General features: G+C 38.8%; 1 protein-coding gene across 1 annotated transcript in view; it reads right to left on the bottom strand.

The window, feature by feature from the left end:
- Positions 1-22,050, bottom strand: part of LOC144595762 (low-density lipoprotein receptor-related protein 1-like) — a 1,259,652-nt gene extending 1,237,602 nt beyond the window's left edge. The window contains exon 1 of the mRNA XM_078403382.1: positions 21,807-22,050. Coding sequence (XP_078259508.1) covers positions 21,807-21,888 — 82 coding nt within the window. The 5' untranslated portion in view covers positions 21,889-22,050. The remainder of the gene's footprint in view (positions 1-21,806) is intronic.
- Between the last annotated feature and the right edge of the window lie 2,940 nt (positions 22,051-24,990).

Raw genomic sequence — 24,990 nt, 5'->3', positions numbered from 1 at the left:
ATATAGTACATGCTGTGGTTGCCAATGTGATCCATCTCTGCATCCAGAATTTCTTCATTATTAAAAATGATGCAAGAACTGTGGGCCTCGTTTTCCATTACACACTGACAGGAGAGCTTAACAAATTTGGGCTTTGCCTACTTACAGATGCAACCTTACAATACTGTGAGCCGAGGGTTTTCAACTGGATAGCATTATTCCACTTTTGAATTATTGACTCATTCAGGCTTAGCGTTGGTCTGAAGAATACAATTGAATTTAAATAAGACTTGGCTGTTTCTCCGCTGAGATTGAAAAATTTACCATGACGAGCACAAATCCAGCATGAATATTGGAGTAAAATAAAAGGATATATGTAAAAAAATCGACCTGAATAGAGTGAAACGCAGGGTGTGGAGTGAAAGAAATTGAAAGTTATGCAATATGAATGAGTGATCTAGCCAGATACTTGTGCTTTGCTTGATCCTGTCAGTGCCATGAATACACATTGCCTATGAGCCTGATGTTGCAGAACAACATGATGCCTGTGAAAAATCATAGCAAACCAGTAGGTAGACAACTTTCATGTTTCATTGAAAGCAAGAATAAGAACACCTACTGGGAGCTGTCACACAGGTTGATGAAATGAAAATTTAAATCTTCTCAGAAAGGAGAGGTGCAGTGCTGAGGTCTTTATAAATGGTTTCGTCTCCATGGGATCCTCACACCGCATAGCAAAGTAAATGGATAAGAACTCAAAAGAACTGCTGAAGGATTAACTGCACCAGGAATTAAACCAGTTCATTGGTCGACTGTATTAATCCTTTGGGTTCATTTCAAACATTTGGACCTCAGTCACAAACATACGGAACAACATATTATGACATTCCCAAAATCCCGAGTTTTGTTTTCCGGATGAGTTTGCATCAATGGTGCGGATGGTTGTTCTCACCCTATCCACTAAAATAACATTTTACTCTCATTTAAAATAAGCTGACTATGTGGTGGGGAATTCAAAATAAATAGTACGTCTTAAATAGTTGGAAAAAACTGAGTGAAACAATATAATAAAACTCAAACTAAAACATCACCAAACTCCACCAGCTAGGCCTCAGCTCGTCGTTATGTGACTGGATCCTGGACTTCCTGCTGGAGCGACCGCAGGCAGTGAGAATGGGCCCGCATCTGTCAAGTCAAGTCAAGTCAAGTCAATTTTATTTGTATAGCACATTTAAAAACAACCCACGTTGACCAAAGTGCCGTACATCTGATTAGGTACTAAGGAGAAAAAAATGAAACATACAGTAGCACGCAAACAGTTCACAGCGCCTCCTCAATGAGCCTCAAACGCTAGGGAGTAGAAATAGATTTTGAGCCTGGACTTAAAGGAGTCGATGGAGGGGGCAGTTCTGATGGGGAGAGGGATGCTGTTCCACAGTCTAGGAGCTGCAACCGCAAAAGCGCGGTCACCCCTGAGCTTAAGCCTAGACCGCGGGATAGTGAGTAGTCCCAAGTAGGCCGACCTGAGGGACCTGGAGTTAGAGAGGTGGGTTAGAAGATTTTTGATGTAGGGGGGGGAATGTCCATTTAGGGCTTTATAGGGCTGTCCTCCTCTATCACCCTGAGTACCGGCACACCACAGGGTTGTGTTCTGAGCCCCATGCTCTACTCCCTATTCACACACGACTGTGTTCGTGCATTCGACACCAACACCATTGTCAAGTTTGCAGACGACACAACGGTGATCGGGCTGATCACCAACGGTGATGAAACAAACTACAGAGCGGAGGTGCAGAACCTGGCGGACTGGTGCTCTGATAACAACCTGTCCCTAAATATTCCATGCTGTATGATTCTATAACAGTAAACTGAAATGCATGAAAGCAAAGTATCTTTAGGATTTTTCCTCTGTCAACTTGTTAATCTCTTCCGATGACAGAGCACAAAACAGAGTGCAGAAGAACAGTACCAGGCAAGTGAGTATGCTAAAAAAAAAGACAAAGTGCTGAAGTAGCTAAGTTGGTCATGCAGCATCTTTGGGTATCATGGATAGGAGATGTTTCGGTCAGGAGCCTTCTTCAGACTGATTCTCACGGGGAGTGGGGGGGGAGGAGCAGGAAGAGAAATGGGGCATGATAAGGTCTGAAGAAGGTCTGGGGCCTAGAAAGAGATATGGAGTAAGGAACTGTAGATGCTAGTTTAAACCGGATTGACGCAAAAAGCTGAAGTAACTCAGCGGGACAGGCAGCATCTCTGGAAAGAAAGAATGGATGATATTTTGGGTCAGGTCTGAAGAAGGGTCTCAACCCGAAACTTCACCCATTCCTTCTCTCCAGAGATGCTGCCTGTCCCACTGAGTTACTCCAGCTTGTTACGTCTAGAAAGAGATAGCTGGATACAAATGGAGGAGGGGAAGGGATGATTGACAGATGGTTGAACAAAGGACAAAGATAAAAGGACAAAAAGCGTGAGATAAGGAGATAAGTATAGAAGAGATGTGAAATGTGAAAAATGTCAAGCCAAAGAACAGAATATTGGTGGAAGGGCATGGGGGGGGTGGAGTTGAAGGGGAAAGGGAGAAATGGGTACATATCTATGTGTGGCATTTGGAAGAGAGGGGGGAAAATGGGGGAACAGATGTGAGGGCATGTGTTCATAGGTTAGTTACTTAAGATTGAAGAAACAATGTTCATACCATTGTTTGCTACCCAAACGGAATCTGATCTCAAATTCTGCTTTTGTGGTTTACAACCCAACAGTATGAATATCGCTCTTCCAGCTTTCTTTTTCCCTACTACAATCATTCTAAAGAAGGGTCCGGATCCGATACAACACCTATCCGTGTTCTCCCGAGATGCCACCTGACCTGCTGAATTACTCTAGCACTTTATGTCTTTTTTTTGTAAATCAGCATGTGCAGTTCCTAGTGTCTATGTGCGAGTAGTGTAGCCTTCCCAATGTAGCTGGAAGTAACCAAGGCTGAAATACTGGGATAGACACATAATACTGGAGTAACTCAGCGAGACAGGCAGCATCTCTGGAGAGAAGGAATTGGTGACGTTTTGGATTGAGACCCTTCTTCAAACTGGGATGTTGGGAGGTGATGTTAACAGCTTGCGGGTCTCCTCTATTACATTCCTTTCCATCTAATTCAACTGAAGAGGAAAATGTTAAGATTGCATTGGTGTATAACCAGGAATATCAGCACAGTAGGCTTCACCAAATATTTATACATTTACATATCTAATCTACACCACTAAATAGAAATCAACATGAAAACCTCCAGTCAAATTATCCTTTATTTGCATTAGAATGCTATATTTAATTGCACAATTTCAGTACTCCCTCAACTGAGATTGACTAATTTAGAATGGAATATGGTTCAAAGCTCCTGGTCTGTGTGATTTTGGAGCATATTTACCAACTGAACGATCTTTTTGTTACTTTATTACAAAAAAAAGCTTTATTGAAAGACCACAGGAGTAGTTGCATCAGTTATTTTTCAAAGAAACTTAAATGAAAAAGAATCAGAGAATCAATAATTTGATGAAAATTTATATTAGATAGAAAATTAGATGAAATATTTAAGAATTTGGATACAATAGAAAGAGGAAAAATAAATTCATGATTTTAAAAAGATGCAATGTAAAGACGAGGCTATTTGGGCAAGTGCTATTTCATTCTGCAAAAAATGCTTTTGCCACTTCTAAATGCAGATTCCAGGCACATGATATTTGCAGGTTTTTAAGTGCTATTGATGTAATGGACATTTGGTAATGGAAGTGCTAATGGTGCTTATGCTGTTCAATTTGTATCTTTGTGACATGTCATGATTATATATTATTCAACAAGCAGCGGCGGGCTTCATACACTATAGATTCATATCACACACATGATGCAGGTCAAGTGTGCAGTTATTATTCAGAAGTCATAACATGGCGAGAATGGGTTCCACAGATTGTGTAATGCATTTATTCCATATATTTTCAAGTAATAATCAGTGAAACCTTGATTTAATTCATATTGACAAAGCCACAAGAGCCCCTCCTGAGTTCATAACATTGTAACATTCTATCGTGCAAAGGTAACACGCCAGGCCATTTATGAGTTTCCTCGTCTCCTGTTTAGTTCCATAATCCAGACATTTTCCCATAATCTTCGAAATTATTCCTTGTCTCACAATTATCTTTCAAAACTTCTGTTGGAATATGTTTCCACAATTCTTTCAGGGAGTTTTCTCCAGATCTGAACAAGCTTCTGAGTGAAAAATTAATCTGCTAATTACTTGTCTGATTCTTATTCCACTTGTCTTAACTTCAACACTTTTAGCTACTGATCCAGTTAAATGAGGAAAGTACTTATTCCTGCTTGCAGTAACACCCCTCACAATTTTGAATGCCTTAATAATTCCAGGGTTTTACTTTGACAAAAACGTCTCTACTCTTCCAGTCTCGAGTAGAGGGTGTCATATCGATAAATCTCCGCAGTTTAAACACCTTGGCTCAGTTCCTAATGTGGCACATCTATTCAGCAGTTCAGCAGAATAACCTGTGAATCTCGTGACATCATGAGCCTGTACCCAAAATGCCACAGAATTGCTGACTTTCTTTTGGCACTGCTATCAGAGAATTAAAGTTTGTTTCATCATGTAAACCCATTTCATTTATAATATTATTCATTTGCACTGGCCATAAAAATAAAGGCTAAGTAAGTAATTTTCAAGGTAACAGCTCACTTTACTATCTATACCTTTCCAGAGTTCTGATCCTTATTTAAAATACACTTCTGTAAGTTCCGGCGGCATTAATATTTTAGTAATTTCATTTATGAAATGGTAATGCAAAAATGATTTTGCTCATAGCATTTCTCCTAAGGTTGGAGCCTTCTTGTTCCATTGATGAAAGACTTCAATTATATCATGCAAATGGAGGAACTAGAGTTCTTCTCCACAGAGCAACGAAGGTTAGAGGAGATGTGATGGGTGTGCAAAATCATAGTCAAAGATATTCTTGACCTGCCCTCTGTAATTTGCTTGGATGGGCATTGTTCCTTGACAATGAACAAGATCAGCCTTTTGGGTAGGTGGATCAGCACAATGTAGGCTAATTCTGCCCTTGCCATTCGGTGAATCATTTATTTCCAGGTGTGTGTGCCAGATGAATACTGTGTGTAAGTGTGCGTGAGAGAGCCACAAGAGGAAGAGCATGGGAGATGAAGGGAGGTGAAAAAGAGTATAAATGGGAGGGTGAATGAAAGGGAATGAGAATTATGTAAACAACACCGATGACATTTATGAAAAATTTGCTGAAAGATAAGGTGCTTCCATTTCTATAATTTATATTTACAATATTTTACTTGGATATTTATTCCTAACTCCTATTTGCCAAGGATCAAAAAGAAAATACAATTCAGAACCAGATCTGCATCTGTTATCATTAACCCATTGGCAAGCTTTACAGCAGGGATACAGAACTGCCATTAAATGTAGTCAGTCAAAGATATTCTGACTGGTCAATTTCATTATCTGTATGCCACAGTTTGCCCCAAACATCTCCCAACTCCTATCGATATAGATCTATGTCAAGCTAGAATGCAACAAAAGCTAGCTGTATATTCCAATTATTATCATTGGTGTGTGACCATGACCAATCTTTCTAAGTATGTTTTAAGATCTATTCGAGTAATATATTTGGAATGTTCTGTATAAAAATAACTTCCTCTTTGCAAAGGTTTTTTTTCTTCAGATTGCCGAAAGGAGATCTGCCTGAGACTGTATAACAATGAAATAGCTTTCGATTAGACTGATAAAATAGACCATTATACTTCACATGAAATTTAATGAAAATAGTGCACAATGACACATATTGGTAGGGACACTGAGGGGAGTGGAGGGGGGGGGGGGGGGGGGGAGATGGAATTGATTGATACATTCTAAAGCAATTCTGAATAGGGTGACAGCTTGAGGTTAAATCTCATATGTTGTAAAACTCTTGACTGGTTACTTGACATAACTACCACAATTGTCGGAGTGAAGCCAAAAGCAAATTGAAGGAACAGCACCTCATATTTCGCTTGGGCAGCTTACAACCCAGTGGTATGACTGTCGGTTTCTCTAACATCAAATAACCCATGCCATCTCCCTCCATCCCTCCCCCACCCGAGTTGTTGTACTAATTTCAAAGCCATCGTGTAATTGTTGGTAACTCGTTTTCACCAAGGCAACAGCAAACAATGGCCTGTTCCTTTATCATTGTTACTTTTTTGCATTTATTTTATTCATTTGATCTATATCTCTCTGTATCACATTGACTTCTCTAACTTCAGATAGTTCCTCTGTCCCTCTCTTTCCACTCCCCTTTCCCAGTTCTCCCACTAGTCTTCCTGTCTCTTACTACATTCTAACTTTGTCCCGCCCCCTCTCCTTACATCAGTCTGAAGAAGGGTCTCAACCCGAAACGTCACCCGTTTCTTCTCTCCAGAGATGCTGCCTGACCCGCTGAGTTACTCCAGCATTTTGTGTCTACCTTCACCAAATATATCTCTCGTTTCCCTTTCCCCTGACTCTATCTGAAGAAGGGTCTCGACCTGAAACGTCACCTATTCCTTTTCTCCAGAGTTGCTGTCTGACCCGCTGTTACTCCAGCTTTTTGTGTCTATCTTCAGTTTAAACCAGCATATGCAGCTACTTCCTGCACATGACTACCACAAAATTGTGTTGTTTTGTCTAAGCCATAACTACTATTGTGTTTGTGTGCATAAATGTTCAAGGTGACTGTACGAGTTGAGAAGGCAAATAAACACAGAATAGCTTTATTAGTGAGAGCCAAAGTAGGATGTGATGCAAAACCTCTATAAAATGCACGTTAGCTCTCAGCATAATCGTTATATTCAACTTTTGGCACACTGTTTGGCACAAGGGCCTTGAGATGTTGTGATGGGTACAAAAGTGATTTACTCAGATATGAAGTGAATTCAATTATGCTGCACATTTGGAAAAGATGAGCATAATTATCTTCTGTTCAGAGAGTATCAAGAGCAGATATGAAGTGTGTTGAAAATTGGGAAAGGTTTTGATAGACCTGAAAAGAGAAGTTTTTTTCTCCCCTAGTGGCATTAGATTTGATAAACAAGGGATACATGTATATAAAGTAAATGACAAGAGTACCAGAGGAAACAAACAGTGGCATTATCTTTCACATACAGAATTATACTCTGGAATGCACAGTCTGAAAAAATTGAGAAAGCAAATTCAATAATAACTAACAAAAGGATAAATATATGAATGGAAGCAATTTCCAGGGTGATGATAACATTGTAGAGGAGCGGGACTACTTGTTAACTCTACCAAAGAAACAACACATGCACTTCCACTACAGTTTCAATCTGGAGATTCATGATTTTAAATTGTCTATTCACAGAAATATAAACAGTCACTATTCTGGCTGTTAAGGATCAGGGGTGAAATAAATTGTGAGAATCGTGCATAAATTCATGCAAAAATAATCTAGAATTGGTGATGCTTTGCTGTTAAAAAAAAAATCACAGAGTAAAATAACAAGAACACAAAGGAAAAGGTTAAGTGTGTTGAATGGTCTTCAGAAGCAAATACATGAGTGCATTGCTGAGGTATGTTTGCCCCGAATGTGCTACTTGAGAAGGAAATTGGTTTTTGGCGACTTTGATGAGAGCTCAGAATTATGCACCAGAGAAAAGTTTTGTTGCCACAATCAACCTCACACATCCGCCACGATCTGACGGCCACCCTGGCAGTTAGTACTTTCGAGCTGTGAAAACAATCTCAATGGTACTGCAACTGCTAAAAGCGAAGACATGGTTTGGTATTGTTGATTAAGGAAATACATTTTTTTTTAAGGAGTGCATCAACTGCCAATAAAGTTTTCAACTTTCCAGCTTTAACCATATGATTTCCTGCAGACCTGTTTAAACCAACCATATGCACAGTTACTCCACTCCTTAAAATACAACTCACCTCCCAAAGAAAAGTCGATGTAAGGGTATGTCAAACCAAGCGCAGACCTGGCGACCATTTTGCCCAATATTTGTTTTCTGTCTGCTTGTGCCAGCTGGAGCTTTCATATGCTAGTCTTTTTATTTCCCCTTCCAATTCCACACTGACCTCAGACCCCTCTGCTGCCAACCTGAGGCACACACAAAACTGGAAGAATAGCAGCTTATTTTCTGCTTGGGTAGGCTACAACTCAACAGCACAAAGAATGAATTTTCTGTTTCAGGTAGCCTCTCCCAATTCCTTTTCAACTACCTGGCTTCTCCTGCAACAACCCCCCCCCCCCCCCCCCCCCCCCCAATCGAACTCAAGAACATCTTTCTTCCACTCCCCCCTGCCCTTGTTACCCAGATCCTTGCTCCTTTCCCATTTGATCATCACTCACCCCTCCCTACTTTGGGTCCCCTATCTTGCTTCCCCCCTTTCCCCCATTACCCCTGCTATGGTTCTATATTTCTGCCACCAATTTCTGTTCAAATTCCACCTTTGTAGATCAACCCTATTTATCTCTGTCTATATAACCTTCACCACATATCCTATGCATGATACACATTCCACTATATGTTTATGTTTGTTTAATTGTGATCTGCTTCTTTAAGAGGAAGGATGTAGATCAACTATATTTATCTCTGTCTATATAACCTTCACCACATATCCTATGCATGATACACATTCCACTATGTAATCCAGTCCAGGATTTAGGTAGGACTGGAGTCACTGATTTGGTCAGCTTGTTGCTTGTTCCCTCAGTTGTTAGTCTGTAAACCGAAGCGAGGAACGCAACAGTATGTATCGCTCACTCTGCATGGGTTTAATAAATGCTTTATGGTTCACCGAATACTTTGTAATGGATTGATTACAAAACAACCTTATACACCGTTATTTCTTCTCTACTTATCACCTCTGGGCTTGGTTTCTATCTCCATCCATCTCCCACCTAAATGACATCCTTTCCCCTTAAGTGGAAGTTTGCTCTTTCCCCAAATTATCCCCCCACTTCTTTCCCCCAAGTATCTCCCCTGTATTCCATCCTAAGGCTCTTCATTGAGTTCCAAAACAAACATAATCTATCCATTTCTCTTCACAGATACTGACTGACCCATTGAGTTGTGAATGGTTTTGAGCGACCCGAAATTAGAAGGTTTTTTACCCCTAGATTTGATAAGCAAGGGATACACTTATATAAAGTAAATGACAAAGGACCAGAGGAAACAAGCAGTGGCATTACAGTAACAGGGACAGTGCGCCTTAGCCAATGTGATCTCCCGGTTGGCAAACATTTTATCTCCCCTTCCCATTCCCATACTGACATTTCTGTCCTGGGCCTCCTCCATTGCCAGAGTGAGGCCACATGCACAGATGAGGAACAGCACCTCATATTTCGCTTGGGCAGCTTACAATCTAATGGTATGAATAATAATAATAATAATAATAATAATACATTTTATTTATATAGCGCTTTTCATATACTCAAAGACGCTTTACAGAGATTTTGAGAACATAGGGAAATTAATAAATAGATAAATAAGTAAATAAATAAATGAACAGAGAAAGGAGACAGTAGGTGAGGTGACCTTCAGTGGTTGAAGGCAGTACTGAACAGGTGAGACTTCAGCGATGTTTTGAATGTGGTGAGTGTGGGGGAGTCTCTAACGGTTTGGGGTAGTGAGTTCCATAGGGTGGGAGCAGCGATGGAGAAAGCCCTGTCCCCCCAGGATCTGAGTTTAGTCCGGATGTGGGGGGATAGGAGATTGGCAGCGGCAGAGCGGAGGGTGCAGGTGGGAGTGTGCCTGTGGAGGAGGTCGGTCAGGTAGGATGAGGCCAGGTTATGGAGGGCTTTGTAGGTTATGAGGAGGATTTTGTACTGGATTCTCTGGGGGATGGGGAGCCAGTGGAGTTTATAAAGGACGGGGGTGATATGGTCACGGATCGAGGTGTGTGTGAGTAGACGGGCAGCGGAGTTTTGAATGTATTGAAGTTTATTGATGATTTTTGAGGGTGCGCCATAGAGGAGGCTGTTGCAGTAGTCCAGACGGGAGGTGATGAAGGCGTGGATGAGGGTTTCTGCAGCTGTGGAGGAGAGGGATGGACGGAGACGGGCAATGTTTTTGAGGTGGAAGAAGGCTGTCTTTGTGATGTGTTTGATGTGTTTGTCGAAGGAGAGGGTTTGATCAAGGATGATTCCAAGATTCCGGATGTGAGGTGAGGTGGATACTGGGAGACCATCAATGTTGAGGATGAAGTTTTGGGTGGATTTGGTGAGCATTTTTGGACCAATGATGTTGATTTATTTAATTTCAAGTAACTCCTACATTCCTTTCCATCCCTGTCCCCCCTCCACCACTCTCTGCTCCTCCCGTCTCACCCACCACCACCCAATACATCCTACTAGTTCCATTGTTTGCATCCTTTTATCCTTGTGTTATACATCTTCCCCAGCCACCAATGGGCCATTTTGAACTCCAACCATCCTGAGGTCATCTGTTGCCACCCCTGTTTTGTTCTTGCTTTTTCACGCCTTCAGTTTCTCCTCCATCCCCTCCCCCCTCCCCCCCCACCCTCCCACCTCTATCTTTCAGTCTAAAGAAGTGTTCCGACCCAAAACATCACATTCCTTTTCTCCAGAGATGATGCCTGTCCTGCTGAGTTACCTTAGCATTTTGTGTCCATCTTCGACATAAACCAGCATCAGTAATTCCTTCTGACACACATGATTTTTGTGTCTCTTTCTACAAATATTTCCTAATTGATCAAATTAGGAAATTCCTATTTGTTTTATTTCATATTTCAGACATCTGCAGTTTTGCATTGGTGATCTAACATGCGAGTATTCCATTATCCATATCAGTCCTTTGTGCTCTTGTGCAACAGTGTTTTCAAATACATTGTGCATACCATACATAAAATTATGAAGGTCACATTTTCCACAGCATTAAGCACTGGAATAACAATTAAAAAACTGTACTCAAAAACTATTCCGTATTGGAAGATATCTGTTTGCTTCAGTGCAGAAGATCATTATAGGCCTGGACACAGAAATCCGCTTCACAGTTTGATGTGACAAAAAATGTTATAACAAATTTAGTTTACAAATTATTTGTGTAAGATAACCTTAAAAGATTTGAATAGATGCACAAGAAAGCAGTGAACTTCTATTTAATCTAGACTGTCCAAGGATTTTTTAATGTTAGATTGTGCATTTTGACATTCTATGAAATTAATCAATGTGATCTAGTTCTCTGAACTATTGAACATGTTTTTTTTAAAAATCTATCTCTGATATGTGTAGCATTGATCTAATGTAGAATCATCTGTTATCATCTGATCCCTCAGCTATGCACACAGGAATGTCCATTAGTTGCCTCAGTACTAAGTCTTGCCATGGAGAAAGATATCAGGTGCACCTGCATCTGACATTCAGCTCATTCCTGAGCTCGGTGTGATAACGCATAATTGCAGGTCAGGAATATTTTGATCCCCAAACAATAGTTTTGTTTAAGATAAACACAAAATTCTGGAGTAACTCAGCGAGACAGGCAGCATTTCTGGAGAGTAGGAATGGGTGCCATTTCAGGTAGAGACACTTCTTCAGACTGATCATTTGTTTAGTTGCAGAGATACAGTGTGGATACAGGCCCTTTGGCTCACCAAGTCCACACCGACCAGTGATCCCTGCACATTAACACTATCCTACACTAAGGACAATTTTTACATTCATACCAAGCTAATGAACCTACATATCTGTACATCTTTGGATTGTGGGAGGAAACCAAAATTATCGGAGAAAACCCACACAGATCATCGGGAGAACATACAAACTCCATAAAGACAGCACCCCCATAGCCAGAATCGAACCAGGGTCTCTGGCGCTGTAAGTGTGTAAGGCAGCAACTCTACCGCTGCACCACAATGCTGCCACGCTTCCACTGGTTTCTGTGGAACCATTGACTGTCCCTTGACAAACTTCATTCAGGTTGGTCCTTCCCATGTCCATACCTATGTTTTCCTTGCTATTGGCATCAGATATCTCTCCAACATAATTCACTTCCTGTTTAGGAAGGAACTGCAGAAGCTAGTTTACACCGAAGTTAGACACAAAATGCTGGAGTGGGACAGGCAGCATCTCTCAAGAAAAGGAATAGTTGACGTTTCAGGTCATGTTTGAAGAAGGGTCTCACCTATTCCTTTTATCTTCCACTTCTTACACACCTATCTCAATAAGGTCTATTCTTTTGGATTTTGATGGCTTTTCCTCTCCAATGGTTTACTTAAAATTTGTGGATTGATTACAGTGAAACGCAAGGCAAACATCTACTTTGTCATGTTTGACATAAAATACCAATTTTGACAACTACATCTATCTCTCTTGACAGAGCCATAAAACTTTTCAGGGAATCCAAAAGTTAGTGTCAATTGTGTTATGAATGGGAGTGATATGTCAATATCTTATTTTTTGTTAATTTTTAAAGATAATTTTTCAAGAAAATCACCCACTTTAGTATGAAAAATTAAATTACAATATGTTTTATTCATTTGTAATGCTGACAGTATTTTCCATCCACCTTTCATTGCCCATTAAAAGGTTATCAAAGCTGTTTTTAAAAAAAAAACTGAGGCTCACTTGGTGAAAATGCTCCCATTTATTCTATTCCTTTGAAGCAACCAAATATATATTTTTAGTCGTAGGAAAAAAACTGCAGATGCTGGTATAAATCGAAGGTAGACACAAAATGCTGGAGTAACTCAGCGGGTCAGGCAGCATCTCGGGAGAGAAGGAATGGGTGACGTTTCAGGTCGAGACCCTTCTTCAGACTGATCTCAGGGAAGGGGGCGGGACAAAGATAGAATGTAGTCGGAGACAAGAAGACTAGTGGGAGAATTGGGAAGGGGAGGGGGTAGAGAGGGAAAGCAGGGACCATCTGAAGTTAAAGAAATCAATGTTCATACCACGAGGGTATAAACTACCATGGTGAAATATGAGGTGCTGTTCCTCCAATTTTCGCTGGGCCTCACTCTGACAATAGAGGAGGCACAGGGCTGAAAGGTCAGATTGGGAATGGGAGGGGGAGTTGAAGTGCTGAGACACCGGGGGATCAGGTAGGCTAAGACGGACTGAGCGGAGGTGTTCAGCGAAACGATCGCTGAGCCTCCGCTTGATCTTGCTTGTTACAGTTATCAATATCTTTTGTTATGATTTTGTCACACATCGGGACATTTGCCTGAACCAGGTAGTTATGTTATACCAGATAATGTCCATCCAGTACACCTGCCCAGTATTCCCACCCGAGGTCCTCCTAATCCATAAGCCAAAATTGGATACATATCTCCCTAGCATTCCAATCATGGATCAGATGATGATTGGCCTTGGGCAATGCAGTGCTAATGTCTCATGCCCCTGTTGTGTTCATAGCCAGAAAAGTTGAGGGTAGGGTATTTACCATATGTGAAAGTTTACTTTGGCTGTTCAGAGACAATTAAAAACAATTACAATTTAATTAAATATTTTTTTTTAAAACACAATTTTTGAAAACTTAAATCATTAAAAACAAACATTAAACTAAGGTAAAATAACAATTTTGACATTTTTATCTTGTCATATCTTGTCCAGAAAGTATTATTTATATTTTTCCTCTTCCCTATATTTTAGTAATGTTAATCTTATGCATTTTTTTAGTTCCTCACTCCCTCTGTCTCTCCCAAAACCTCTTATTTCGCACTCCAAGCTCAAATATCATCAGCAATGCCATGTTATATTTCTATCCACACATTACCATGGGTCTATTTACCTCAGCCATTTTGGCCACAGCAACCATTTTCTATTAAGGTCGCTCAATGATACCATTTATTCATTCTCCACAACTCCACTCTATCCAAGGCAGCCAGCTTTACACATGAACTAGGCCATTTACGGCTCTCTGTCATAAATAATCAGATCACTTCACTCGATCAACCTAGCTGGCACAAACACAGACCTCCAGAGAATACCATCCATCTTCACAAATGCTGATGTACAGTATATTACAGGACAGAATCATTTTTCAAAAACAGAGAATCCAATAAAAGAAGAAAATAAATTTCACAATAAATAGTCAAATCCCCAATAAATATGCCACAAACAAGATTGTTAGATCTAGATATACCAGAAAGATGTATTGTGCCTTCCACATAGAGGTATAGTTATTCAACTCAGCTCCAATGTGAAACACATCCACACACGTTTTTGATATCAGTTTCGAGTACAAAGCAGGTGGATTTAGTCTTTAAATGAATACCAGAAGATGGTCAGTGGTGAAATAACAAACTGTGTGATGTGCTAAGGAAAAAGTAAAAGGCTAACCAAGACAAATCTGGTCAAAAGAGATAGGCAAATAATTAAAAACTACAAAACCACATTAAAACCACAGTAAAAATACACAAAGACATAAGAAAAACTACACACCTATATTCTATACAAAGACTCCTAGGCAGCCAAATTAACAACATCAATAAATTATTGGAATCATCATCATCAATATCACTGGAGGAGCTGCTAGAACATGATAATTTAATTATATTGTCATATTTCACTGTCCATGAAAATTCCCATTCAATTTATTCCCAAAGGATCCTATTGAAGATGCTCTTTAATATTATCTCTCTGGTCGAACTTTTGATTGTCTGCATATATTTTAATATTTGTTGAACAATTCTTGTGGGAAACTCCTTAGCCTGCCATATAAATGCATGAGGTTTGATTGTTCTCTTTTACCATTCATTGGAGTGTCATTTTTAACAATAAATAAATCGCAAAAAGTGTGGAAAAATCATACTCATGGATAACCATATACTTTGGATAAAGTCTGTGAACCTTTTTGTATTAATTTTCTGTTTAAGATTTAAAGAATGTGGCTTAAAAGATAACAACCAAAACCTATTACAAGTTAGTTACATTGTAGATCCAACTATCCCTAGAAGTTAAAACATCAGAATAGAAGAGGCTGTTTGGTATGATAAAAAAATTCATTCACATTTTTAATAATTAAGTTCCCACAGCATGGAAGTATTTATAGTAATGGGAAATATTTTAATTATGAAAGCTACAGATTTCTCGCATGAAACTTATAGGATCATTATTTGTACTATTGCTTATATTGGGACAATACTTTGGTCTTATCATCAAGTAATAAGCTAATTAAAATTCATTTAGTGGAAGTTTAAGTAATCTATTTGGTGTAATGAGGTGTCTCCCAGAATGAATATCCTGATGTAAGGCAAACATACAACATGAAAACATGTTGTAGATAGACCCAAAAAGCTGGAGTAACTCAGCGGGATAGCAGCATCTCTGGAGAGAAGGAATGGGTGACGAGACCCTTCTTCGACCGAAACATCATCTATTCCTTCTCTCCAGAGATGCTGCCTGTCCCGCTGAGTTACTCCAGCTTTTTGTGTCTATCTTCAGTTTAAAACCAGCATCTGCAGTTCCTTCCTACACTCTAGATTTATATTGTACCTTTTTATGAGTTCAGGGCTTTTGACGGAACTTTACAATCAAAGAAAGACTTAAGGGGTAGTCCCATTTGTAATATATAACAGTTAATAGTAATTTATACAGTTCATGTCATGTAGAAAAACATCCAATAGTGGTTTACAACAACAATGACAGTCAGTAAAGGAACTGAATGAAAGGGTAATCTAAAGAGATGTTTTGAGGAAACTTTTATGGGGCAAGGGCAGGGATAAATCACAGACATTGTAAATACATGGTTAGTGTCACGGATTAAATCAGTGCCACTATTTAAAAAAAAAAAATTATGTTATTCACGATGTTCCAAAAAGGGTGAAGGAATTGTGAAGTAATGGAAACCATTTAATTACTTTTTCTGAAAATATCCTTATGCTAATGGGAATTACTTGGGTATTCAGGAGGTGTTACAGAACCAAGAACATACCACAACTATAATAAATGCACACAAGCTGATGGGTTATTTAAGCAAAGGGTTTTAGTTTGCTCCCTCAGTGAGTAGACAAATCTCGAAGTCTGTAATATGAAGTACATTTCAGAACAAAATATGGATACCAGAACAAGTAACTGTAACTGTCCAAAAATTGTTTATGAGTAATCAGCCAAGTAGAAATCAGTCAGTCAGCAATGAGGTAAATGACAGAATGTGTAGGAAGGAAATGCAGATGCTAGTGTAAACCGAAGATCGACATAAAATGCTGGAGTAACTCAGTGGGACCGGCAGCATCTCCAGAGAGAAGGAATGGGGAAAGTTTCGGATCAAGACCCATCTGAATAAGGGTCTCAACCCGAACCATCACCCATACCTTCTCTCAAGAGATGCTGCCTGTCCTGCTGAGTTACTTCAGCAATAGGTAAATGACAGATACTGCCCCCAAAAGTTACTGACAGTGCAGAATAGAACCATTTACCCTGGTCACCAACGGTACCTCATTTCCATTCAACAGCCATTGGGATCAGACATATTACAATGTAAAGATTACACAGTATACAAAAAGCTTGCAATTTCAAAAGCAATTGTTGGATTTAGTTCCTGATTACACAAGAGGCAAGAAAGACAAAGTGCCTGCAGCACACATTGCGACCACCTGTCATTTAATCATATGCCTAGGACATGGCCAGACGTTATATCCACTTCACCTTGGCAACAGAGAAATATTTTCTGCTTTTGCAAAATTTGGGACTTTTGTAATTTTCAATCAAGTCTACACTTACCACACTAGGTGGCAGTTTATTCTAACAGGTTACATTTCCCATGTTGAATTTACTGTATATTGCAGATCCAGTCGCCTGAGGACCGTGGAGAATTGTAATCTATCTCATTTAAACTGCAGGGAGGAATCCACAGTAATGGAAAACAGAGAAGCAGTATCGAGCGTAACCTCGACTATTTCTGTGGAGTAAGCCTCAAATTTGGAAACGGGAACTGACAATGAATCAAACTAAAAAAAAAGAGCCAAAATGCATTGCGAAATGCCAGCAGTACCATGCCAAAATGCTAACATTCCTTTCCTCATGTGCCACAAGTTCAAATTTCCTACTTGAACACGGATGTTCCGCATTTGTTGACCAATTTCTGTTGGCAATTACCTCAGTGTTCTGACACTGGATTTCTCATGGAGCTCAAAGGGGCTGTAATTCCCCTGCACTTATATTGGGAAATCTGCCTGCTGAACTGGTGGCTATCCGTTACAATGGAGAGAAACAGTTATAATGGGCAAGTGTAAGTAATAAACTTTTCTTTAACGTTAATTTAGTTAATTGTTTGTAATTGTTCCAGTGTTTGGAGTGGTTTGTTTAATTGTTTCATTGATTTTTAATATTTGAATATTTTTGATTAGCAGAGGAATGGAAGGTTTTGACAGATTTAACAAGTGGCTGCCCACAGCTTACAAAGGTACCCAAGTTAATATATAGTTAATATATCAAGTTAATATATCAAAGGCAGAGATCTTTCTGGCTCACCCACATGTGAGTATCACATCATAAAAGCCTCCACTCAAAGCACTACCACTTATCACTGTGAAGATATTTTAATATCAGAATTACACTCAGATCTGCTAAACTTTAAACATATACTTACCACGTGACCTGGTGGTGAGCACAGACAGTTCACTACTAGTAACAAACAGTGGCGCAGTGTTTATCTTGTAAGATTTGAATGGCTAACTTCAGCAGTTGGTCACCTAATATACTATATGGCCACATTTTCATAGGCTTTAAGGAAAAACCTCACCTTAATCCTTAAGCTTTCAGGGCAATGGAAAGCTAAAATTATAAAATACTTTTTCTAAAATTAGCAGTCAATTACATTCAAAAAATATAAACACAGCATTAATTTACTAGCCTTTGCGCTGCATATAGCCCAGAGAGCTCCATGTTTTTTTCATTTGGTCTATTCATCCTGTTGAACTTTTAAAATATCGCCATTTTTATTTTCCAGTCTTAGTACTTCATATTTGTGAAAGTAAGCCACCAATAAATTGCAGGTGTGGCACAACAACATTCTTTTGCTCCCTACACACCCCTTTATAATTCTCACATACTTGCTATTCTGTTTTGTGTCTGATAACTGAGTATCTCTCTATTCCTGTTCAAGGAGACAAAAGAGAAACTGCAATATCAATCACGTTGCTCTCCTCTCTTGCACCTCCTGTTGGCTGTTTCAGCAGCGATAGATTTGGGAAGCAGTTTAGTTGCTCTTCGTCAAGTGTTCATTGGACACTGCAAGGCTTAAATAGAAATGGATAATAGCGTGACTCATGTATTATTATAAACATTCTGCTTCATGACCTTCTGAAAATGATTCTTATAATTACTAAATGTGTCTATAGTTATTTTAAGATCACTTTGACTGTGTTTTCAACCAATTACATCTGCTTGCTTATTATATAATCAGATGAGGATATTACTTAAGATATTTAAGTCTATGCATGATATTTGTTCTGTCAAATTTTATAAGATGCACATTTTAAATAAAATGCAGGAGTGAGTAATTCAGTAACAATTTATATACTGCAAAAGTACCCCAATATATATAAGAGCACAAGTGAAATGTCAGTGAGCTGTGTCAAAGATAGTACATTTACTTTTACTTCAATAGACATGGATATCATTTGATATCATCAATTTTACATTTTTATTCAAAGTCAACATTAGTCTCATACACTGTTTAAAAAAAAACTGATATTAAACCCAAGATGTGTAAGAAGGAACTGCAGATCTGGTTTAAACTGAAGATAGACACAAAAAGCTGGAGTAACTCAGCGGGACAGGCAGCATCTCTGGAGAGAAGGAATGGGTGATGTTTCGGGTCGAGACCCTTCTTCAGAAGGGAAATGAGAGATATAAACGGCGATGTGGAGATATAAAGAACAATGAATGAAAGATATGCAAAAAAGTAATGATGATAAAGGAAACAGGCCACGGTAAGCTGTTTGTAGGGTGAAAATGAGAAGCTAGTGCGACTTGGGTGTGAGAGGGATAGAGAGAGAGAGAGAATGCATGGGGTTCCTGAAGTGAGATAAATCAATATTCATACCACTGGGCTGCAAGCTGCCCAAGCAAAATATGAGATGCTGTTCCTCCAATTTGCGTTTAGCCTCACTCTGACAATGGAGGAACCTGAGGACAGAAAGGTCTGTGTAGGAATGGGAAGGAAAATTAAAGTGTCCAGCAATCGGAAGATCAGGTTGGTTCAGGTGGGCTGAGCGAAGGTGTTCTGCGAAACGATTGCCTAATCTGCGTTTAGTCTCGCCGATGTATAAGAGTCCACATCTTGAACAACAGATACAGTAGATGAGGTTGGAGGAGGTGCAAGTGAACATCTGCCTAACCTGAAAGGAACGTCTGGGTCCCTGGACAGAGTAGATGGAGGAGGTATAGCGACAGGTGTTGCATCTTCTGAGGTTGCCGGGGAAGATACCTGGGGAGGGGGTGGTTTGGGTGGGAAGGGATGAGTTAAACAGAGAGTTGCAGAGGGAATGGTCTCTGCAGAAGGAGGGAAGGGGTGGAGATGGGGAAATTTGGCTAGTGGTGGGATCCCGTTGGAGGTAGCAGAAATTAAACCCAAGTTTTTTCAACTACCTTGGAGAATTTTCAGATTTTCAATTAATTTGTGTTCACCAAACAACATCTCAAACACAGTTAACAAAATAAAAGAACGAGTTATTCTGAGGCAACAAATCATCAAATTTATTAGTATTTAAACCAAGTTACTGATGTGTTATAAATTGAGTATTTATTTAATGATAAAACTTACTGACTATGAATTTGTTAAAAATATTTGCATTGGAACTTTGATGCATTCTACTCCTCTTTTGTCAGCCACATTAAAGGAATAGCTAGTTAGAGATTCTTATATTACAACACATCTATCTCACAGTCGCATGTTCTTCACTCCAATATGTTTCTCTTTTTTTCTCCAAAGGCAGCCTTCGGAAAGATAAAACTATATGGTTTAAAGAATGTATTGCAGACTATAGGCTCAGTTTCAATAATCATCATTATTAATGACTGGATAATGAATTATCTCTCCAATGCAGGCACAGATTTATGTTTCACAAACTCATCGCAATGCCTTTTATAATGGATACCTTTTTTCCAATTGGAAGGTGCTCAAATGTGATGAAACATTATTCATGGCTCAGTTTTAATTTCAGCAAAATAGGTATTTCACAACATACAGCACTACCTCCCCCACCAACACCCACATTAAGTATTACTTTAAAAATATTGTAAAAATATAATTTAGATTTGAAAACATGGAAGCCAGAATGTTAAGCCCTCTAAAATAGCAGTTGTTGAATTAATGGAAAGTGTTAGTTCTCTGTGATAGTTTTTGACACTTGTTTTTCTCTCTTTTAATGAACTCTGAAAGTCTCAGAGTAATTCTGCCATTTAATTCGGTCCTGTTTGCATTACTTTTTGAGATAATACATTTTAAAGACAGCAAAATAAAATTGTGTGTTAAAGAAAACAATCAATGCTATATCTGACCTTGAAAAACATCAGCATTTGGATTTGAAAATACTACAATATATAGATAATATGGTATAAATATATTTATTTAAAAACTGACAGATTCCCAACAGATCCTTTTTTAACTCTCTCAACTTTCTCTGGTGACAACCGCAAAAGGCAAACAGTACGTTGTCATTTAATACAAATCACTTCTATTAATCCCGTGCCAAAAATTACAGAAAGTTACAGGTAAGTTTATTTCTTTCATTTTTTGGAAAAAATTATTTAAAAAATAATAAATGCACAGAGGAAATGTCAGCATAAATATGGAAATAAAGTAATATCCAACAAGCTGTATACACAAAAAGCTTTTATTCAAACTGCAGCTTATCTAACATAAGTAAATATTGTATGATAAATACAAAGTAATTCTTTCAAAACTTCAGTTTGTCAGGTATATATTTCACAGGGAAAGTGAATGCAATTGTTTTCTTTTAGGGCATCACAAAGAGAACGAGCATGCTTCTTGATGGCTTCTTCTGATTACATAACACAAACCATATAGTTTAGAGAAATAGCGGAAATGGCAGGAAGCACATGAATTTTCTAGATTTTTTTGTTGTTGTTAAGCAACAAGATTTGCTATATCTTAACATGTTCCATCCAAGGGCAAGATACAACGTAAAGCCGTGGAGTCAAACTTTTAAAAGCAGCTTCTATTGTCAGGGAAGTACTTTATGAATACATTTAATGGAAAGACTTGCATGGCACATTTTTATAGAGCACATAGGGAGGCAAAAATGCAATGACGTGGAAAACAATACAAGTTCGGCTTTTGATGCTTCCCCTCTCAGTACATAACACAAATCATATAATCAAGGAAACTGAGCAGCCGAGGCAACAGCAAGAATATTAATGACTCAACATAGCAAGATTAAGTATTACGATAATGTTTAGGAGAAATTACAAAAGGAAGTCAACAGTCCGCCAGGGTGGGGAGGTGGGATCAGGGGTTTGGGGTTGCCAGTAGCACATATTTAAAGTCAAATGCACTAAACTTCAACACAAAAACAGTTCCTGCAGCTGAAGCATATCACATGTGCACTCTCATTACCAGATGCTCCTTGCTTTTAAGCTAGAAATGCAATAACCATCCTTTCACAAGATAGTCACTCAAGGGTTACTAGAAGCAGTAATTAAGCACAGTAACACAAGCTCTACTGACTGATAGAATACAGTGATGCTCCACATAGTCATAAATGGCATTTTGCGAAAATGTACAAGTTTACCAGAGACTTCTTTTGAATATCAATGCAGTAAATAAAGTATCCTTACCTTTATCAAATTGAACTGACACAGCCTTGGCGATAGGGAATAATCCTGATATTGTTACCAAAGCTAAAATAAACTCAGACATTGCGACAAATGAAGGCTGTAGCTGCCTCGCTGCACACTCAGTAAGTCAGCAGAGAACCAGTGTCGAGCTGCGTAATCTAGAAATGTCAAAGGAAATTCTTCTGCTAAATGAGCCGATCTCCCTCCTCTGCTTTCAGCAGAATTTGTAGGTGTATGTGTGCAGTGTGTGTCTTGACTTTTCAATGCAGTGTACGTCTGGTCTTACATCACAAGAGGGCAGTGAATGATGCTAGAGGATGGAATTTCACTGATTAATCATGGAATCTACCATACAACCACTCTGTATCGACACTATTCAGATTCACTGCCTGGTGTGAGACGTTTAGCAAACAAGGAACACATAGTTATACACTAAGGACAGTATAGATCCCTATTTCCTTTATTTTTGGCTCTTTTAACAAAGAAGTGCTGCACAGCATACTGTGCATTTAATGTGTTCCCAAAATAAATACTGTAATGCCTGCAAGTCATGTTGCGCTAAATAACTAGCCTATACAGTGGCAGAACTTGGTCTTTGTGTCGGGTGAACATTATTTTTCTTCACAATCATTCTCTAGAGAATCCCCAATCAAGCCAGTTGTTCCTTATTAAAATGGATCCCAATTACCATACCCAGAAGCAATTTTTATTTTCCTTTTATAGATTTTCTGCTCCTTGTGCTGTAAATTTTTAGTATTGTAGTAAATAATATTCAGAGGTACTTCTTTCAAAAAGTAGAAACCAATGGAAATCCATATTTTATTGAAAACAACTCATTTCTGTTTAACACATCTATGTACAGAGAAATAAACTGACTCGTCATTTAAAAAAAAAATCCTTGTTATACATACTCCTGGAAATCCAAATGAACTTTGAAAATAAGCACACTTCCTTTAACAGTTAAATGCTACCTAATGTTTTCCCACCACCTCCGTACCTTCATGACAGCTATTCATCATTTAATTTCCCACACCATCCAGCTCTATCCAGGACAATGAATAAATAGATTGCAGCTTCAGATGTGCAAGCCTCTCAGTGAATAAAAGGTGTCAGTTTTGCACAATGGAGGGACACTCCACCCAGTGGTACAGTACAGAACTAACCAAATGCATGCATCAAACAAACACTCAGTTACTGTTTGTACTTCTTGTGAAACTCCAGGTGTCAGTAGAAAAAAACAGCTGGAATAGTCTTTCTCACACTGCTGCTCACATCAGGACATCAGTATTAGAGCATTAAAATTACATAAGTCAGTAACAATAATATAGTGGTGCGTTTGGGGAATTGAAAGATTTACGAGCTCCTAACTACTACTGTTAAAGGCCCTGTTAATTCTCATAACTGTTGTCATAATTGCAGACCATTTAAAAACGGTCATTCCTCTACAAAGACATTTTAAAAAAACATTGAGTTATGTACTGCCATTTACTACATATTTGGTTTTACTGAGTTATGTAACTTTTATATAGGTGTTAACCATTGCAATGTTTACTGAATTTCCATGTTAATTCTGAACAGGTCATAGAAAAAAGCTGCATTAAAAAATGGAGTTATTTCTACATATATTTAAATTGCAGAATTATTCTAGTTTGTCTTAAATCTTATTGAGGTTTCATTCCATATTGGTTTCATTCCATATTGGTTTCATTCCATATTGAAAAGGGCGGTACAGTGGTGCAGTGGTAGATTTGCTGCCTTACAAAGCCAGAGACCCGGGTTTGATCCTGATCGCGGGTGTTGTCTATACAAAGTTTGTACATTCTACTTGTATTTTTCTGTGTGTTTTTTTTTAGTGCTCCAATTTCCTCCCACATCCCAAAGAACTGCAGGTTTGTAAGTTAATTGGCTTCTGTAAATTGTCCCTAATGTGTCGGAAAGCATTAAATTATGGGTGATTGCTTGTTGGCGTGGACTCGGTGGGCCAAAGGGCCTGTTTCACGCTGTATCTTTAAAAATGCTTGCAAGTAAAATTGAGGTCAAGGGTTTTACTGCAGCAGGGGGTGTCAGAATTACGCTGATGATGCCATTGTGGTAAGCAAAATTAAGCTTCATAATGTTTATCAATTTAAAATAAAGCAATCAACTCTCAGCCCGAGAGTTGCCAAGGCTGAAAGAGGAATGTTATTAGTCCAACCACTACTAAAATTATTCAGTCTTCAAAACCCTCCCAGGTGGCTGATACTGGTGAATGCATGTAGAAGGGGTGGACAGGTGCCAGCAAGGAAAGGCAGTGTCCAGTTGATGAGTTGATGCTGCCTCATTAGCATCTGTTGCTAAGTTTTGCTGGTGTCTGGAGAATAAACGATTGAACGATAGATTAAACTGCTTCACCTTTGGAAATTTTATTATGGAGTGGTGGCCTATTGCTGTCAGCTGAGGGACAGCTTTATTTCAAGCGGCATGGAATGTACGGTTTTAGCAACATTTCTTTACTTGACCAAATTAATCCCAGAGCAACTGCTAATCACAAGGACAAAATTGGTGCTTTGATATTCTTCAGTTGATTTCATTGTCTATTGAAAATCTGAAATGGTAGATTTAGAAATAATCCTATGGATTACTGATCAGGACAGTGGCATTGATAATGTTTTGTACAATTCATTCAGCAATTACTCTAATAAACGTAGTGAAATGAGTCCTAAACCATTTTCTGGTGCTCTGCAAAACTCCAGCAAGTAAAGCTGCCGCATTTTATCAACATCACAAAGTTAGAGTGTGAGACATTAAAAATTTCAGATTAATGTTCAAGTTGAATTATTAAGATGATAATCATAACCGGAGTTTGTATGCCACTGTTTACTTCTATTAGATAAACATATTTGGTCAGATCTATCCTATCAGCCAATATTCCACTAAACCCACAGATCTTAAGCAATGCAAAAGTCATAAATAATATTCCCTGTAACTTGATTGTATTTTTTTTCAATGTCTCTATGCCCATCCAACACAGTTGTTGCCCAAACTTGCTTTTATTCAAATGTCCAATAAGAACTGCCTTCATTTGCTTCCACTATTAAAAGTGTGCTGACAAGAGTTACATGGAGAGGTCAGGTTTGGCAGGATATGGACCAAATGCTGGCAGGTGGCACTAGTGCAGCTGGGACATTTTGTCCATTGTGGGCAA

Source organism: Rhinoraja longicauda, chromosome 8 (genome assembly GCF_053455715.1).
Source record: "Rhinoraja longicauda isolate Sanriku21f chromosome 8, sRhiLon1.1, whole genome shotgun sequence".
In the NCBI taxonomy this organism is placed as follows: Eukaryota; Metazoa; Chordata; class Chondrichthyes; order Rajiformes; family Arhynchobatidae; genus Rhinoraja; species Rhinoraja longicauda.
This window is presented reverse-complemented; position numbering and strand designations above follow the sequence as displayed.